This window comes from Panthera tigris, chromosome A2 (genome assembly GCF_018350195.1).
Source record: "Panthera tigris isolate Pti1 chromosome A2, P.tigris_Pti1_mat1.1, whole genome shotgun sequence".
NCBI lineage: Eukaryota > Metazoa > Chordata > Mammalia > Carnivora > Felidae > Panthera > Panthera tigris.
Window position 1 is genome coordinate 55,442,764 of NC_056661.1, and position 19,260 is coordinate 55,462,023.

Consider the following 19,260-nt stretch of genomic DNA (forward strand, 5'->3'; position numbering starts at 1 on the left):
AGACAAGGAGGAGGAGCAGGAGGAGGAGGAGCAGGAGGAGGAGGAAGAACAGGAAGAGGAGGAGCAGGAGGAGGAGGAGGAGCAGGGAAAGATAAGGAGGAGCAGCAGAAGCAGGGGCAAGTGGTGTGGACTCTGGGCTGTCAGCCTGCAGCCCCTCCTCCCAGGGTAGTGCTCCGGCCTGTGGTCTCCTGGGGGCACGGTCCACGTCCAGCGGCCCACTGAGTTCCACACGGTCTTTGGTCAGGGCCCCTGGAAAGGGCCTCCGACGTGGAAATTCACACACAGGGCATTTCCAGGAAGGGCTCCGGGGAGATACGCCCGGAAGGAGGTGAGGGGGAGAAGGTGGGCTGCGATGTGGCCACAGCGGAGTCTTCGGCTGGTCCCGTGAGACGCTCTGGGCTGGAATGGCCCTTTAGAGTTGTCCCCAGCGGAGACAGGGAGACCGGGCCTTTGCAGCCAGTACCAGCCGATCACCGGCTGGGGTTGCCCCGAGGAGGGTCATGACCTTGTGTGAGGTGGCTCCCATGATGGGAGAGCGGCTCCCAGGACGAACTGGCCTTCGAGCATCAGCGGCCATGGCCCGGGCAGCCGGGCGGTGAGCGTGAGTCCTGGAGGGGGACCTGGGTGGGCACCACAGGGTCCGCCACGCACACTAGCCCTGGGGACCACAGCCTGAGGGAACAAGGCCTTCCTGGCCCCCGGCCTTCCTTCTGTTCAGCTGTACTCTCCTTCCTCGGCCGCAGAACGGGGATGAGGATAATCCTGCCTGAGATGGTTGCTGTGCAGATTCAAAGAGTTGCTCCCGCCCTGGTGGGAGGAGCAGGTGAAGCTTAGGTGCGAGGCCAGCACGGAGACCTTTCCTGAGAAAGTGTCCCCGCTCTTATCTGAGCCCAACATAAAGATTTCACACAACACCAGAAATAAATAAGTCCTAGGAGCAGCAGCTGTGTTTCCTCACAGCCTCCTCCGGGCCCGGCACCGTGCCTTTGGTCATTCGGTGTTGGCCCTCCCGCCGGCCAGTGTGTTCCCTTGACTGAGGGGGCAAAACCAAGGCGCACAGAGGTGGTGGGACTCACCAAGTGGCCCAGCCAGGGTCTTGCAGATGGCACAGTTGGGGTCCCGGAAGAGGGTCTGCCGAAGGGATTACTTACAGGGGTGTGGGCAGCATCGGGTGAGTCCCATGAGGCCTGTTGCTGACCCGGTGTTGGTAACCCCAGCAGCTCTTACTGCCCGGAGGCCTGAAGGGGCAGTGAAGAGAACCGTGTCACTGAGAAAGTATAGCTGGAGGAGAGGGACCAGCTGGCAGGAGCCACCTTTATGGGTAGGGGAATGCGGTGACAGCCACCAAATGGCCCCACAGAGAGGGAATCAGGGGAAGAAGTGTCCCAGCCTCTTTTTCTTCCTGCGCTTCCGTCCTCTGTGGGGTCTCCCACTGGCCAGATCTGTCATGAGGCTGGGGGACAGGGGGTCTGTGGGTGTGGGGTACACAGGTGAGCCTCCGGGCTGGAGAAGGGGGCAAACAGACTGCCCGGCACAGCCAGGCTCTCATGGGAGGTGAGCAAGGGAGCAGGCCTGACTCCAGCAGGGCCCCAATCTTGTCAGGCTCCTTGGGATGTGTCTGTGAGGCACTGAGCACAGAAAGTGGCACATGCACAGTCAGGGACACCGTGATCACACACAGAGGATGAGGGACAGGGTTCATCTCGGTTGGTGCAGGTGGTTTGGGTCACATGCGGCTGCGGGCAGTGAGGGCATGGAGGCCTGGGAGAAGCCAGCAGGACTCGGTGACCATGTCCTAGCCCAGGTCACCTCCCTTCGGTGGAAACCACACGCCAGCCCTAGGGAGACGAGGCCTCCATGCCCAGCAGACCCACCACCTGCTTTCTGGGCCTCTCCTTGACCAGTGGCCAGCTTTTCCTGGTGGCCCAGCTCACTCGGGGTTAGTCCAGAGAAGGTTCTGGGACCAGGTGTCCTACTAGGGAGAGGGTGGTCAGGATCTCAGGGTGGGAGCAAGCACCGGCGATGACACTGATGGGAGGGGACACCGCAGGCACCGGGAACGGGCGCCACACGGGGAGAAGACGTGGCCTTCTCGGGGGCTTCATGAAGATGCCCTGGGCTCCTGTGCCATGTGGCAGCTGCACCGACAAGCCTCGGGAGCTGTGCTCGGGGTGTTCACAACAGGATGGGTTTTGGGGTGAGTCGGCCTGGCTGTGGGAGGAGGCGGGAGGGAGGATGAAGACCCAGAACCTCCTCAGCAGGGTATGCTCGACACGCGCAATGACCTCCGTGTCCGCGTGGCTGCTGTACCATGCTGAAATTAACACACACCCCGGGAACGCCTGGGAGGATGCGGCCAGCTGCTCTTCTCACGTTCCTGCCCTCCTTGCCCCTCTGTGTCCCTGTCTTCTCTCTTGGAGATCCCTCTCTAGCTCCTTCATTGTACAGGTGGGGGAAACTGAGGCCCAGAGAAGGAGAAGGACTGGCCTGCAGCCACACAGCAGTGTAGAGGACCTCCAGCCAATTGCTCCTACAGCCCACAACGCTGCTCCTCTGCCCCTGCCCTTGGAGGACTGTGCCCATGCATCTCAGCATTCGTAAAGGAAACTGGAAAACTCCTATAGGCCAGGGCTGCTAGGTGAGGTGCTCTGCACCAAGTCCCCATCGCCCTTCTCCCATTCAATCCGCACTGTTCCTTCTGAGGAGCAGCTTGCTCCTACTTTACAAGAAGAAGTGAATTACCGAGGATGCATTTGGTTACAAGTAACAAAACATCCTACTAGAAGTGGTTGAAGTGATAGGAGGTGGCTGTTTCTTACAAATGAAGTCTGGATGTAGGTGGTCTTTTGTTGTTGTTTGTTTTTGTTGTTTGTTTGTTTTTTCAGAGGCTCTCTTCCAGGGCCCAGGTTATTTCCATCCTTCTGGTCTGCCATTGTCATCTTGTCAGCCTCTGGTTCTCTTGACTTTCGGTCACAAGATGGCTGCCTAAGCTCCAGGAATCTCACTGTCACACCACAGCATCCGAAGATAGGAAACGAAAAGTTACTCTCTCAGGTCTCTCTTTTTATCAAGTGGTGTCTTGGGTTTTCCACCTCTGTGGTCAGAGGCAGGCTGGTTGTGATGAGGAAATGGAGAGCGAGACAGGGAGTGTGCCCTGCTCCCTTTGGTCATTTCTGTCATCGCTGGCATGTGGCAACTAGAGGTCGCATTTGAACCAGGGTTCTTGGGCTACCTAGGTAGCTTTAGGCTGCCTTTCATCACAACATGCTGTCATGTAAGGACCAATTCTGATTGCTTGAGTCACTGCTCCTTACCTGGGGTGCAAATGGCCCAGAACTGACCCCTCCTGCAGAGGAACCAGGCTGGCCAACAGTGGAGGGGATTAAAGGGGCGGAAGCAGCAGACCACAGTCTCCAGCCCTCGAGGCCCTGGCCTCTTCAAGGCCCTTAAAAAAAACCCACAGTCCTTCCCCCACCCCCTCCCAGATCTGCTCCATGCTGTGACTTGAAACTCATGGACTGGCTATTAGCTTTACAAAGGGCACCTCTCCTACAGATAAGGGAGCTGTGTATCACTTAGGGTATTTTAGGATGTGAGGGACAGAAACCCAACTCAAGTCAGCTTTGAAACGAAGGAAATTCATCAGTTCATGGAACTGAATGGTCCTGGGGGAATGAATTCAGGTCCAGCTTGATCCAGGATGCAGATGCAGAGATATTCTAGGAATCAGTTGCACACACCCATCACTGTCTCTTTTTTCTCAATTCTGCTTTCTTAGTTAACTCCATTCTCAGACTCACATGACTGACTGCAAGATGCCTATCCATAGCCCTGGCCCCTGAATTTCTTCTTCACATATGGTGGGAAATAACTAACAGTTCTTGTCTTTTCCTCACATGGAATCCCCAGGACTTGTTCTGATGGCCTGGGTTATGAGCCTGTCCTTAGGAATGACTAGTGGGAACGGGGAGTGATGAGCAGTGGGAACCATGAGCAATGATCAGTGGGATATGGGAACAAGGAGTAATGACTAGTGGAATCTGGGAGTGATGAGCAGTAGGATCTGGGAGCCATGATTGGTGGGAACTGGGAGGGATGAGCGTTGGGAGCTGGGAGCCATGACTGGTGGGAGCTGGGAGCCATCATTGACAGGATTACTCTAGTCTGGGCAAGCCTCACTGAGGAGCCAGGATTTGCAGAGCTCTGAAGGCCATGCCAGGCTTGCTGTGAAACACGGCACAAGGAGAAGGGCTTTGGGACGGGGAGAAGGCCATGCTGGCGGAGTCCTGCCAGCATACAGTGGGCAGGGCAGGACTCTGAGAAAGAGGGCCATTTTTGGAGGCCCTTGAAGGGTTGGTTGGGTCAGGCCATGGGGGGATGAGGGAGCTGCACACCCGGGGGAGGGCATGGCAGGAGCGACGGAGCTCCACGAGGTAGGATTTCCTCCCGGACTGTGTAGGGCTTCCTGTTCCTCCCAGTGGCCTCAGTGTTGGAGGGTTTGTGAAAGGGAGTGGTGGAATTCAACGCTGGGAAATGGCTTTTGGGTTTTAAAAATTAGATGCCCTCAGGACGCTTTGGAGAGTCAGGACGCTCAGAAGCTTCCAGTCGCAGGAGCACCATGTGGCATGGACTGTGTGGGAACCAGAGGTCACTGTCTGACCTCCCTACCTTCAGAACCCCTTCCTCCTCCAGGAAGTTCACCCCCAGATCCTCTGGGCAGCCCTAAGAGTCTGCAACAGGAGGCCAACTTTGATAGTATCTATTCGGTGCTATGAATCAAGGAATTTTCTGGAGCCAAGTTTCTCCCAAGGCCCCTCCCAGGCCTAAGAATCCTGCCCTGGGTAATTCTGGGCTCCGGGCAGCACCTGGTACATTGTTGGCACTTCCTGGGGGACCTGTCGGAAAGAGATTGATTTTTCTCCCGCCAGCGGTGCAGAAAATCCTTCCTACTCTCCAGGCAGGTTTGGGGCCAGAGAAGCAGTTTGAGAGCAGCCCCACCCTACCCTGTGCAGGAATCCCCACTGCAGACCCCAGCTGCTGCTGCCACTTTCTCCAGGACAAGGAGCTCATTACCTCCCCAGCAGCCCCCATCCAGTTCTGGTCAGCTTGGTGGGGAGGGCTGGCCTCTCACCAAGCAGGCATCTGCTGTCCTGTGACTCCTCTCCACCTGGAGTTGCAGTTCTACCCTCTGGATGGACACACAGTCCCTCCCACTCACCCTGCCCCAGGACAGGCCTGCACAGCCGGTGAGACAGTGACCAGGGACATCATAAACTGCCTTCTCTAGGCTAAGCAGCTCCAGCTCCTTCGGTTTGGGGTCTCCAGCCCCTTCCCCTACACATGCTGTATCTCTGTCTGTCTCTGTCCATCTGCCAGGGCATAGTTCAGTTCTGAAAATCACATAGCAATCTCCTCCCTTACTGTGGGCACCCGACCTCCATTAATGTGACCTCAGGCCATTGGCTTTTTAGTAGCTTATTATCTCATGTTGAACTTGTGGTCGTCTAAAGCTTTCAGTCTTTCTCAGAGTTTCATGTCTTGTACTCTTGTAATCTTTTTTTTAATACCCCAAATTATAGGCGCTTACCCCGCTTCTGGCTGGTGTCAACCACATGTTCTAGTTCGTGGAAGTGACTGAACCCTGACTGGGACTCCAGTCGCATGATGTCCTGTGGGCACCCATGCTGACGGGGGCCAGACTTCAGTGGCCCTGAAGGCTTCCCAGATGCCCCTCTTCTGGGCTACTCCCTGGGCCTGGGATTTCCTCATTATGCACTCAGTGCGTGTTCTTTCTCTAGCCGGGTCCTCCTTCGGGTTCCTTGTTTTAGTGCATGGTCTCCGTCCCCATTAGAGGCCTGTGAGTTGCCCTGGGCCCCCCACAAACTCCCCACGGATCACCCAGCACCAAGTATTGCCGATGTGGCTCCCCCTCTCCCCTCCGCCGCCACCGTTTTGTCAGAGCCGCTGGCATCTCTGGATGGGGACAGTTTCCTTCCATCCTGCCACTCTGGCCTTCCCTAACCTCATTTCTGCCCCATCTGGAATGATCTTTAAAGGTGTCATTCGGACCTCACCACTCCCCTGTGTGAAAGGCCCTCGGTGGCACCCCTTGGCGTGCAGCTAACCGGGTTCCTCCCTGCCCTGAGTGGCCAGCCCCACTGCCCCTTCCCATTCACCTCCTGGGCAGGCCACATCCCTCCCACCCCCGGGTCTTGGCATGTACTGTTTCCAGGTCTGAAATACCCTTTCCCCATCCTGCAAGTTTGGCTGATCCTATTTTATCCTTCCTGTTATCTGGCTGCCAGCTCTGCCTTTGCCTTCTTGAGGGAAGCTTCCTGGACGTGCACGTAAGAGCAGCTTCTCTTGGGCCAGAAGTTTTCTTTGCGTTCTGTTCCACTCCTTCATGGAACTCACAAATTTATAATCAGATGCAGGTGGATTATTATAACTGCTCCAGGCTCGGATCTGCAGGCCTGAAGAAGGCAGGAAGAGCATCACCTTGTATCACGGTCCTCCCAGGGCCTGTGCTGCAGGGGTGAGGCCCCGTAGCACACAGTAAGTGCTCAATGCACAATGATGGAGTGAGTGAATACAAATAGACACACGCTAGGTCCGTCTTTCTGCTTCCTACTGGCCAGTACCTTCTCCACACCAGGCTTTCTCTGCCAGAGGCTGGGGTGGTGAAGGTGAATGTCCTGGCCCCAGCCTCCAAGGAATGGCACAGGTGGGGTTCTCCAGAAGCAGAGGCTGAGCTGGAGTTCTGGGTCCAAGCTGTTCATTAGGGATCAGCAAAGGGAAAGGGGAGGAGCAGGACTGGGCTGGAGTGGAGCTGTGTCGCTGGCTGGACAAAGCTGTAGGGGGAACTCCGGAGGAGGTATCGCCCATCGAAGTGGCCAGACCTCTTACTCTGGCCTCTCTCAGCCCCTGGCTGCAGCCTACCCGGGGAAAACTGTGGTTCTGTGGCTGGGACAGGCCCTGAAGGATCTGACAGCTGGCGGCCGTATGTGGATCCCACCCCCCCGTCCCGTGACGCGCTGGAGCCGGCTCCCGTGGGCTCACAAGACCCAGTGTTAAAGATTCGGGGATTTGTGAGCCAATTGTCAAATCGTTTGCAGCCTAAAATCAGCTGCAGTAGGAACATTTATCGCAAAGAAATTAGCAAACACTACAAAACAGTCTGTACGGGTTTTTTGTTTGTTTGTTTTTTGTTTGTTTGTTTTTTTGTTTGGGGTTTTTGGTTTTTGGTTTTTTTTGAGGGCCAGTCTACTAGCACATCACTAGCTGTAGCTTTGAAGCAAGACTTTCCTTGAAGGGGCATCTGAATAGTATATCCCCACGTCCACCAAAAAGATCTGCTGGCTTGATGGGAGATGCTGACAGGGAGATAGTCGTCACAGGGCCAAGGTGACAGATACTCCACAGCCCAGGACAGCCATGGAAACCATGAGGGAGTCACTGACTGCCTTGGCAATCAAGGAGGGCTTTGTGGATGAGGTGACTTTTTTTCTGACGTAATAGAATATTCGAAAGCTACAATACCATGAGAGGTAAAGCTCGTGTCCCTCCAGTCCCCCGGCACTGGGTGACCTCCCCGGAAGTAGCCACTCTTACTGATTTCCCATGTATCCTTCCAGAGATATTCTGTGCTCTTACTAACACACATGCACAGATCTTTTCTTTCTCCCACAAGTGAGCTCATGCTCTGCATACTTTTCCACGCCTCGCTGTGTTCTCTTAACCATGTATCTTATGGATCAGCCTTCATTAGGAAGTACAGAACTGCCTCATTCTCTTTAACCGCTACAGGACATTCCAGTTATTAGAAGTGTTATCATTTCTACAACCAGTCCCCCTTGGTGGATCTCTAGATTCTCTCGGCCTCTCGACATTTCAGATAATGCACCCGGTCATTTGGCACATGTGTGAGCCTCCGCAGAGGGTACACATCCAGCGGTGGAAATGTTGGGTTGAGCCTCTGGGGTGGCAGTAAAGATTAGCCAGACAAGGAACAGGGGTCAGAGCCAAGAGGTGGACGAGGAGGGAGAGCAAGGACGGACCTGGGAGTCAAGAGGTAGGGGCCCATTGTCAGCTCGCCGCAGAGGAACGACGTGCAGCCTGTGTGGCCTCTGGGTCATGGCCGGTATACTGGGTGCACTCAGACTAGGACATTAAGGGCAGTTTTAAAAGGGGGCTGGGGCACCTGGGTGGCTCAGTTGGTTAAGTGTCCAACTCCTGGGTTTGGCTCAGGTCATGATCTCATGGTTTATGAGTTCGGGCCTTGCATTGGGCTCTGTGCTGACAGCACGGAGCCTGCTTGGGATTCTCTCTCTCCCTCTTTCTCTACCCCTCCCTTGCTTGTGCATGCATGCTCTCTCTCTCTCTCTCTCTCTCTCTCTCTCGCAAAATAAATAAATAAACCTAAAAATATATATCATAAAGGGGACACAACAACTGATGAATGGGACAGAGTGTGGCATATCTGGACAACGGAGTATTATTCAGCCATGAAAAGGACCTTGAAAACATGCTGAATGAAGGAAACTAGACACACAAAAGGCCACCTGTTGTATAATGCCATTTCTATGAAATGTCTAGAAGGGGCCAATCATAAGACAGGATGCTGTTTCGTAGTTGCCTAGGACTGAGGGGAAAGGAGACATAGGGAATGACTTCTAATGGGTATGGTGTTTCTTTCTAGGGAGATGGAAAATGTGAGGCCCTGTAGGGAGCAAGTAGGAGCGGGACTTGTCAGGACTTTCCTCCTTCCCTCCAGTCTCCCTCTAGTGCCTTCCACTGGTCAGGCCCAGGTAGAAGTCACAGCTGCATTCAAACTGTCCTATGACTGATATGCAGCCGGCCCAACCAACCAATCACCAATAGCAACGGTCAGAGGCCATTTCGTCCCCTGGGGCAAGGTAAACAAGGGATGGAAGTGTGGGGAGCGGTCTGGAGACACATATGGACACACACTCTGTGAACCTGCTGAAGTCCCTCCCTTTCTCTGAGCCTCCCTTTCTTTACCTGTGAAATGGGAGTTTAATGTCCATCTGTCAGGGAGTGTCAGGAAAATCAGATGTCATCAGGGTCTGAAAACACTCTGTATAGGTTAAAAGCAGTATGGATACAGAGCCAAGACAGACAGAGTCAGAAGACAGAGAGACTGTGGCAGAAGCGGCCTTGGAGATCATCTAGTTCAGACCCTTGAGTTCAAAATGGGGAAACTGAGGGCCAGCGAAGGTACACAGCCAGTTAGCATCAGAGATGGCCCAATCTCCACGCCAGAGACCATCCCCGCATACAGTTTCTCTTCTGAGATCTTCTTCTTTTAAAATTTTTTTTTTTGATTTTTATTTATTTTTGAGGGAGAGAGAGAGACAGAGTACAAGCAGGGGAGGGGCAGAGAGGGAGGGAGACACAGAATCCAAAGCAGGCTCCAGGCTCCGAGCTGTCAGCACAGAGCCCGACGACGGGCTCAAACCCACAGACCTCGAGATCATGACCTGAGCTGAAGTCGGACGCTCAGCCGACTGAGCCACCCAGGCGCCCCTGAGATCTTCTTCTTAAAAATAGACTTTGTTTCTCAGACCAGTTTTAGGTTCACAGCAAAGCTGAGCAGCAGGTACAGGCATCTCCCACACACGCCCGGCCCCGGCACGTACAGTCTCTCTGCGCGAATGTGGTACGTTTTTTACAACGGCTACGCGAGCTTTATAAATCCTGACTCGTGGTCCTGGCCTCCACTGGCTTCCCTGTCCACTCACGATAAAGTCCCATCTCCTAGCCGAGCAGCAGCGACAGGTGGGGAAGAGAAGGGAACTCCGCCCCTTCGTCAGGTAAAACTTGAACCCTGCAGCAGGAACTTCTTGTTGCCCCCAAAGTCCTCCCACCCCACTAACCTGAGGCCCCTTGCGGTGTTCAGACCCCAGGGCACTGGCGGGAGGCGGGAGGAGTCCCATGTTCTCCCGAGACACCGTGAGGCACCAGACTCCAGGCCTCGCAGCTTTATTTTCTCCTTCACTTTCCTTTTGCACTGAGGCATGTCTGCATCACAGGCTGGTGAAATGGCAGACCCCAACCAGTCTTATGTGGCTGCTCTGTAAGCTGGGACCCAGCAGTGCCACCAGGGACATAAAATACTGACACGTGTCCATACCGGGTGCTCCAAGCCCTGTGATTGCCCCTCCCTGAATCACGGTTGCCCCGGGGGTCCTCCCCACTTCCCCTCGGCCCAGCGACGCAGGGTTGATGCCTGGCCAGGCAAGGCCTCCCGGACCCTGAACATTCAGGGTGCCCCTTGCTGGTCATGGAACAGTTTGAGCGCACCCTGATGGTGAGTTTACCTTTGGGCATTTCCTGAGCACCTGCTGCGTGCCAGGCACTGGGAGGGTACACCGGGTTGTGTCATCTTAGAGCCTGCAAACCTTCTGACTCCGTGTCACTGCATCACAGTCCAGACTCTTCAAGTGTAAAGGGAGTCCTGGAAGTCCCCCTGGACAGCCGAGAAGCCCGTAGCCAGCCTGGCCTCGGGGGGTGGGGGCAGGGGCTGCAAAGAATATGGCTTTGTCCCACACTTGTTTCCTCTGCTGTTGTCCCCTGCCTCGGGCAGAGGGCTGGGTGCCCATCCGGATGCCCGTCTGGGTGGCCAGTTCTGGCAAGGGCGGCTGCGATTATGCCCGGCTTAGTGCGGATATAATGCAATCACTAAGTCTCTCAAAATGCAGAGTTTGCAGGGTTAACGGGCTGGACATCATCTGATTAGGGGCCCACACAAATACTGCCATGGCCCCAGGCCAGCTGTGGCCTCACAGGAAGAGGGAGGCGATGTGCGGGAGTGGCAGCTGCACCCAACCTGACCCGGGAGCCTGACCCTTGCCACTGGGGTTCAGGGCCCAGCATCCGCCACAGCGAAAACATTGGGTGTCACAACCTCACAAATACAACCTATTGCTTTTTCACTAAAACCTTCCAGGGACTTAAAAAAAAAAAACCAGCTTGGGGCGCCTCGGTGGCTTAGTCGGTTAAATGTCCGACTCTTGATCTCAGCTCAGGTTGTGATCTCACAGTTAGTGAGTTCAAGCCCCGCGTCGGGCTCCACGCTGACGGCAGGAAGCCTGCTTCAGATTCTCTCTCTCTCTGCTCCTCCCCAGCATGTGTGCGCGCTCTCTCTCTCTCTCAAAATAAATAAATGAACTAAAAAAAAGAAAGAAAGAAATTTCTATTAAAAAAAGACAGCTCTATTGAGGTATAATTCGCATACCATATAGCGCACTCATTTAAAGTAAACAGTCCAACAGTTTTTAACACATTCTCAGATATGCTCAACCATGATCACAATTTTAGAATATTTTCGTTACCTCAGAAAGAAGCCTGTGCCTCCTTTCCCCCAGTCTCTTCCCAAACCACACTAATCTACCTTCTGTCTCTCGGACTTGCCTATTCTGGACAATGCACATAAATGCAGTCATACCGTTTATGTCTTTTGTGTCTGGCTTCTGTCCCTGAGCACAATGCTTTCAAGGTCCATCCATGTTGTAGCATGTGTCAGCACTTCATTCCTTTTCGTGGCGGAATAACGTTCCATTGTGTGGATCCGCCACATTTTGTTTATCCATTCATCAGGTGATGGACAGTCGGGTTGTTTCCACACTTTGGCAATTATGAAGAATGCTGCTGTTCACTTTGGTTTACAAGTTGTCGTATGGGCATATGTTTTCATTTCTCCTGAGTGTATCTGTAGGAGCGGAATTGCTGGGCGGACTCGGTCTGTTCAGGCTGCTGTCACAAAATACCACAGACCCTATAAACAGACACTTACTTCTCACAGTTCTGGAGGCTGCAAGTCCAAGCTCAAGGCGCCAGCACGGTTGCCTTCTGGTGAGGGCCCTCCTTCTGGCTCAAAGCCAGTGCCTTCTCGCTGTGTCCTCACACGGTAGAAGGGGCCAGGGGTCTCTCTGGAGCCTCCTTTAACAAGGCATTTAAGTCTTCATGACTTAAGAACCTCCAAAGTCCCCACTTACTCCTTGGGGGTTAGGAGTTCAACACATGAATATGGCGGTTGGGGGCTGTAAGACTCAAGGGAGGTCATAGCACTGGGCCATGTGACAACCCTGTTTAACATTTTGAGGAACTACTGGATAGTTTTCCACAGGGCTGCTCCATTTCTCATTCCCACCAGCGTCACGTGAAGGTTTCCATTTCTCCACCCCCTTGCCAACACTTGCTATGTCTGTATTTCTTCTGTCAGCCATCCTAGATGGTGGGAAGGGGTATCTCACTGTGATTTTGATTTGCATTTGCCTGATGCCTAATGATCTTGAGCATCCTTTCCTGTGCTTAGTAGCTATTGTACCCATTGCATTTTTTTAAATGTTTATTTATTTTTGAGAGAGAGAGAGACAGAGTGCAAGTGAGGAGGGGCAGAGAGAGAGGGAGACACAGAATCCCAAGCAGGCTCCAGGGTCCGACCTGTCAGCACAGAGCCTGACGCGGAGCTTGAACCCACGAACCTGAGATCGTGACCTGAGCCCAAGTCGGATGCTTAACCGACTGAGCCACTCAGGTGCCCCGTGTTGCATTTTTATAAATTGTGAGATAAAGCATTTGTGCAAAAAAGCACAGAGAACACCTACATTGGTTTAAAAGAATAATTATAAAGCATCCATATCAAGGAACAGACATTGCCAGCACCCCAGAAGTGCCCCAGGTGACCCTTGTCAACCACAAACCCTCGTGCCCAACTCCAGGTACAGCCATTGTCTTGATATTTGTGACCCTCACTTCTTTGCCTTTTATTGTAATTTTCCCCTCTATATGTGCCCTTGAACAATACAACCCAGTTTTGCCCACTTTTGAACTTGGTATAGATGAAATCATTCTGTGGAAGTCTTTTATGATTGCTGTTTTCCCTCTCCCCTGTGTTTCTGACCTTGACCTCTGTTGGTGTGGTTTGCTGTGGCTGTTCATTGTCACTATCCTGTAATGTCCCATTGACTGCACCCTCAGCTTACCCATTCCATCATGGATGGACGTATGGAGAGTGCCCAGAGTGGAGAGAGATCATGAGTCCACACTGGGCACTCTCCGTGTGTCCATGAATGCTGTGCCGATGAACGTCCTTGAACCTGTTTCCTGTGCACACAAACATTTGATTCTCTCAGGTATATACATTGGAAGTGAAATTTCTGAGCGTCTTCAGCTTTATTAGACACGTGCTGTGTGTGCACACCCACCAGCCGTGAAGAGGGCTCCAGGTGCCCTATGTCCTCAGTGTTGTCAGAATCCGCTCTGAGTGTCCCCAGCATGTCTGGGCTGAAATCTCTGACTGCACTGAAATCTCAGTGGGCCGGAAGCTGCTGCCTCACCCGGCCCCCAAAGCGCATTGCCACACCCCTGAGCTTTGCTCTTTCTCTGTGCTTCTCAGGCCAAGGCCAGAAGGAGGGCCAGACGCTTGGGAACTATCTCCTCACTGACAACCAAAAGGGACATTATTTGTGTTATTTGGGGGCTGCTCATCAGTACCAGCTGTATGTGTGTGCAGGTCATACGAGGCTGCCTGCATGCAGTAGGTGCTCTATCACACTAGGTGTCCTGGAATCAGAGCATTCAGCCAACTTGATTCTCTGTCCCTGAACATTCTGGATGCTTGTGGTGTTGCTGGCTCATTCGATTGCCGATACCGTGGTTAAAACAGGGTGGCCCTCCCTTCCTGTTGAGTCCATTGACTCGAGCACTGGTCACCTCCTCCTGGATGCAGAGCTCTTAGAAATGGGAGGACCCTGAACAGGAGCCCTTCCTTGGAGACAGGGACCTTAACTTGTCACCTCTGTGTCCCCAGCACCCACACAGGCCCAGGCCCAGAGGCAGAACTAATGACTATTTTTTTTGAATGTCTGATTCTGTTCCAGCACCCTGACTTTTGTCAGAAAAGATAGAATTGCTTTCATTGCATGTTTCAGCAAAGGCAACTGAGGCCCAGAGAGGGGGTGTGACAATTCCAAGGTCACAAAGCAAGTGAGCAGCCACCAAGCAGCTGATGCACAACCCTCAGCAATAAGACCCTTTCCTCTGAATGCCTCATAGGCCAGCTCTAGGACATAGTGAGCCTCAGTTTTGACCCCTGTAAAATGGAATCATACTAACCTCATGGAATTAACTAATGCCATATATAAAAGCATGGGCCCAGTGTGTATACAGGTGACTAATATTCAGTCATTTACTCACTAATGCACTTTTTTCCCACTATACAACAGGCAAAATTAATTTGGGAGTCCAGATGAAGACCATGAAAATGCTCATATACACTATGACCCAGAAACTGTGCTCACTAGCACATGCCCCTCCCAGGGCCTGGTACACAGTAGGAGCTTCAAAAATGTCTGTTGGGATAAATCAGGCAAAAGATGATAAGGAGGGAAGAGAAGCTTTAGTTCCAAAGATACTCCCTTCTATAATACAGTTAAAAAAAAAAAGAAAGAACAAAGGGGAAGGAAAGAAAAAAATAAAAACAGAGGGAGGCAAACCATAAGAGACTCTTAAATACAGAGAACAAACTGAGGGTTGGTGGAGGGGGAGGGACTGGGGGGATGGGCTAAATGGGTGATGGGCATTAAGGAGGGCACTTGTTGGGACGAGCACTGGGTGTTATATGTAAGTGATGAATCACTGGGTTCTACTCCTGAAACCAAGACCACACTGTATATAAACTAACTTGAATTTAAATTTAGAAAAAAAAAAAAAAGGAAGAAGAAGAAGAAGAAAGAAGGGAGGGAAAGAAAAGATTTTTTAAAAAAATCCACAGCCTGAAAACAACCTAAATATCTAGTACCATGGGGAGTTGCGTAAATGTTGCCTTCTTTTCCTGCTGGGATATTCCAAAGCAGGTGTCGGGAAAATGCAGCTCACAGGCCATCTGTGGCCCACTGCCCGTGTATGCAAATAAAGACCAAGTGAAACCCAGCCTTTAGTTTTGCCTGATCTTGAACTTCATATCAGTGGAATCATACAGTATGTTTCTTTTTTGCATCCAATTTCTTTCGCTCAGCATCACATCTTAGAGATCTGTTTTTCTTGTGTGTATAAGTTCATTCCTTTTTGTTGCTGTCAGGTAATTTGTTGCGTGATTATAATTAATTACAGTTATCATCCCTGTTTTGCATATGGGGAAACTGCAGCACAGAGGACTCAAGTAAGTTGCCCGAGGGCACACAGCAGGTTTATGTTAGATCTGGGATTTAAACCCAGGCTCCAGAATCTGTGCTTTTTGTTCCCTATACAGTGCTGCTTCTCAGTGCCATGGCGATGGGAGCCCAAAGGTATTGGCAACTCAGAAGAAGAGGCACATCATCTTAGCCTGGAGGTCAGGCAAGGTTAGATCAGAGCCAGGGTTCCCAATCACTGTGCCTGGCAGATGTCATAAGTGGTCAAAGCAGATGACCTCTGAAAATACATACTTGAGGTTAGGGAGGCAGTAGGGAGTGGTGGGACTGTGGCAAATTGGGGGTTGCCAGCCCGTGAAGGAGGCAGCTGGAGGTACAGCTCCAGGCGCTGTTGCCATGTGGCAGTGTGGCAGAGATCGTGGAGAGCAGGACTGCCATGCTGGCATTTTTGGCCAGCTTCCATGCGCAAACGTCAGCACTCAGCTGTACCAGTTATTAAATAATTTGAGTCTCACTCTAGAATCGCCAGATGCCCTTTCTATTTGTCAAAAAAAAAAACCCAAAACACCTGGAAGTCTAGCTCCCGGTTTTCAAGTGTTGGTTCAAAATGATTTTAAGCCTGTGCCGGCCAAAGAGAACCTCCGTGTGCTCTGGACTGGCCTGATCTGAGCACCAGTCTAAGGACCAGATAGGAGTTGGGAGGCCAGGAGAAGAGGTGAGTTCCAGGTAGAAGCACAGCCCACAGCCCGGAGGTGAGAGGGACTTGACACCAGGTGTGAGTTTCCCCCACCTACAAGGAAGGAAGCCCAGGCGGGGCGGAAGGGCGGGGGTGGGCGGGGCTGGAGGCCACCCGTGGCCGGCGTGCAGTGACGTGTGCGCTGTGCTCTTCCCCGCCCGCCCCTGCAGATCCTGGAGGAGAACATGAAGCTGGAGTGTAAGTGCCACGGCGTGTCGGGCTCCTGCACCACCAAGACGTGCTGGACCACGCTGCCGCAGTTCCGGGAGCTGGGCTACGTGCTCAAGGACAAGTACAACGAGGCCGTTCACGTGGAGCCCGTGCGCGCCAGCCGCAACAAGCGGCCCACCTTCCTGAAGATCAAGAAGCCGCTGTCGTACCGCAAGCCCATGGACACCGACCTGGTGTACATCGAGAAGTCGCCCAACTACTGCGAGGAGGACCCGGTGACAGGAAGCGTGGGCACGCAGGGCCGCGCCTGCAACAAGACGGCCCCGCAGGCCAGCGGCTGCGACCTCATGTGCTGCGGCCGCGGCTACAACACCCACCAGTACGCCCGCGTGTGGCAGTGCAACTGCAAGTTCCACTGGTGCTGTTACGTCAAGTGCAACACCTGCAGCGAGCGCACCGAGGTGTACACGTGCAAGTGAGCCCCGCACGCCGCCGCGCCGCCCTCCGGCCGGGTGGGCGCCTCCAGCCGCAAGTCAGACTGCGGGGAGGACCGGACAGCTTCCAAGCTGGAGTCACCCTGGCGGGTCTCCTCCCGGATCTGCACGGGGAACCGCAGGAATGCTGAGCTTGTCTTTTCTGCTGTAGGGACACCTCTCGCGGGGTTTCCGGCGGGCGCCGGTCGGAAAGATCTCTCCAGAGCCCTTGCCTGTTCTCTTCCTCACCCACTGCTGCTGCACCCAACCCCAGACACCGCCGGCGGGTGGGGGGCCCTCCTTGGCAGGAGCAGAGCCTCTTCGCACCAGGAGCTCTGGACCCTTGGGCCTCAACATAGCAATATTTAACAATTTATTCTGATAAAAAAATAATATTAATTTATTTAATTAAAAAGAATCCTTCCACCTCGTCGGGATCCGTTTTCTGCAATCAAAGTGGACCGCTTGCTTTCCTTGCGGGATAATTTTGTCACTAGGGCAAGGAGCCGAGTAGAACTGTACATAATTATTCTTTATGCAGATATTTCTACTAGTTGATTTTGCAGGTACCCCCTTACAGCACTAGATGTTTAAGAGCAGATGTCCTTTATACATATATAGATATATATACACACACATTTATATTTTTTTGCTGTTTGCTGCTACTTATCCAGAAATTTAAGCTGGTTCAGATTTGGAGACGTTTCCCACCCTCGAGTCCTTCCCAGCTCAAACTGACACCAGTAGAAAAATCCAGTTTGGAATACAGAGAGAGAGGAAAGATAATAATAAAACTCCCAGCAGTTTCCATCTTTTGGAAAGTGAGCCACTGGATAAGAGAGAATATTTTGTTAAGAGACTATTTTTATATGAATATTTTATTTATATCGAGTCTGCCTGTATCATTCCATGGCCTGTGCTTCTTCTTAATTCCGGTACTCACTTTGGGGTAAGGAGGAACGAGGCCTGGTCCCCATGGGGACCCTCACATAGCTGGGTTCTCGAGTTCTGTTGGCCAAGTGGGCAAAAGTGGCCCCTGGATGGCTGGACTGAAGTGTCATCGGTATTACCTGGGAAAGGAATCAGATCCCCAGCCTCACCTGTGAAGCTCAGGCCTTTTGAGCAGGGTCGCTGAGCAGTGACCTCGTAATGAGCCATGTGGCAGGCAGGCCCGTGCCCTTGGCATTGGGTGACCATCACAGGGCTTGATCGCCACTCAGCAGAAACCAGCTCAGGGAGGCTGCTCCTCGCCAGGATGTCCCTGCCATTGCCGTGTGTCCCGAGAGGTGAGGCCAAGTCCTCAGTTACGGGGCAGAAAAGCTGGGGTGAGGGGTCCCAAGGACGGCAGGGCTTCCTACGGATGTCACGGTCCTGGGGCAGACTGGCAGAGAGGTGTAGACGAGGCCTCTCTGCTCCGGCTCCACCTACATCCAGTGCCTCTCGACCTGGAAAGCTCTCCTCCAAGAGGCTGTGGGTGTCCTAACATGTGTCCGTTTGCATTTCCGTGTGCACGTGTGTGTGTGTGTGTGTGTGAGACCTTCGGGAGACTTGGGGTCGTTGTGTGACTTTGCACCTTCACACCCCTCTGGGGTCCCGATGTGCGTACATCTTGTGTGCCCCCGCATATGCCCGGCTGTGTGTGTCTCTCTCTCCATGTGCCTGAGAGATTCAGGGTGACGTGTGCATGCAGGTGTGCGCCTGGGCAGCTGCTGGTCCCCTGGTGTCTCCGCTTGTGGGTGAGGTGTGGTGTGCAGGGACCTTTGGCAATTGTGTTGAGCCATCGAGATGGCTCCTCTGGGCTCTGTGCCCACAGACACTGGTGAAACTCAGATACCTCTGAGACCACAGCCTGATGGCCCCACGTGCTGGGAGCCCCTCGGTGTCTGGGCTCTGTTGGACTCCCCAATGTCAGCACTGGGCCCGGATCGCAGCATGGACAAATAAAATGGCTGGATGGTTGGTTGATTTCTTCCCTTGGACCATTTATTTCTTCTTTACTTGGGTGTCAGGGTGGGAAGGGATGTGAAGGAATGAGTGGACAGATGGGTGGCTGGCTGGCTGGGCGCGTGGCTGGGGGGCTGGGGGGCTAGGTAAGGGAGGAGAAGATGTACAACAGTTTCTTGCAGATCCCACGTCACAGTTTCTCTCTGCCTTAGAAAACCAGAGTCTGCCATGAGCAAGAAGAGTTTCCAAGCCTGCATCCCTCTGTTCCTGGCCTCATGGCGCCTGAGAAGGGGGAAGGTTCTGACCAGCCTCCCCAGATACCAGAAGTCCCTCACTATCCAGATGAAGAGTACACGTGGCGTGAGGGAAGCCAGGCCAACGAGAAGAGTGGCCGGGTCGGCTGCCAATCTGTCACCTGGCCCCTTGGCACACTGTTGGTCCCCGACCCTGGGGCCCGCTCCCTCTCCGAGGCCCCCAGCTCAGGTGAGCTCTGAGCCTCAGTTTCTCCATCTGTAAAAGTAGGAAAATAATACCTACATCACGGGGCTGCTGTGAGGATCCTCCTGCTAATGATTAGAGTTTCAGAGCAGTAGATGAATGATACATATTATTATTGGTATTATTACTCTTCTTTCCATAATGATAAGGTTCTTCAAACCCAGCTTATGGCAATAAATATTTGACTCTGCTGGGCAAAAGTATTTTCCCCCTCTTTGGCTTATTCCTGAAGTGGCTTTTCAACAAAACGGACATTAACAAGGCCAAAATCTTAAGAGACTGA

General features: G+C 53.0%; 1 protein-coding gene across 3 annotated transcripts in view; it reads left to right on the forward strand.

The window, feature by feature from the left end:
- Positions 1-18,946, forward strand: part of WNT7A (Wnt family member 7A) — a 78,426-nt gene extending 59,480 nt beyond the window's left edge. For 2 of the 3 annotated variants that reach the window (XM_007093364.2, XM_042979597.1), the window contains exon 4: positions 16,062-18,467. In XM_007093364.2, the coding sequence (XP_007093426.2) occupies positions 16,062-16,541 (480 nt within the window). In that variant the 3' untranslated portion in view covers positions 16,542-18,467. Of the gene's footprint in view, positions 1-16,061; positions 18,468-18,691 lie in introns of those variants that run through there. The other variant, XR_006214978.1, reaches the window with a different exon arrangement.
- Positions 18,947-19,260: the final 314 nt, after the last annotated feature.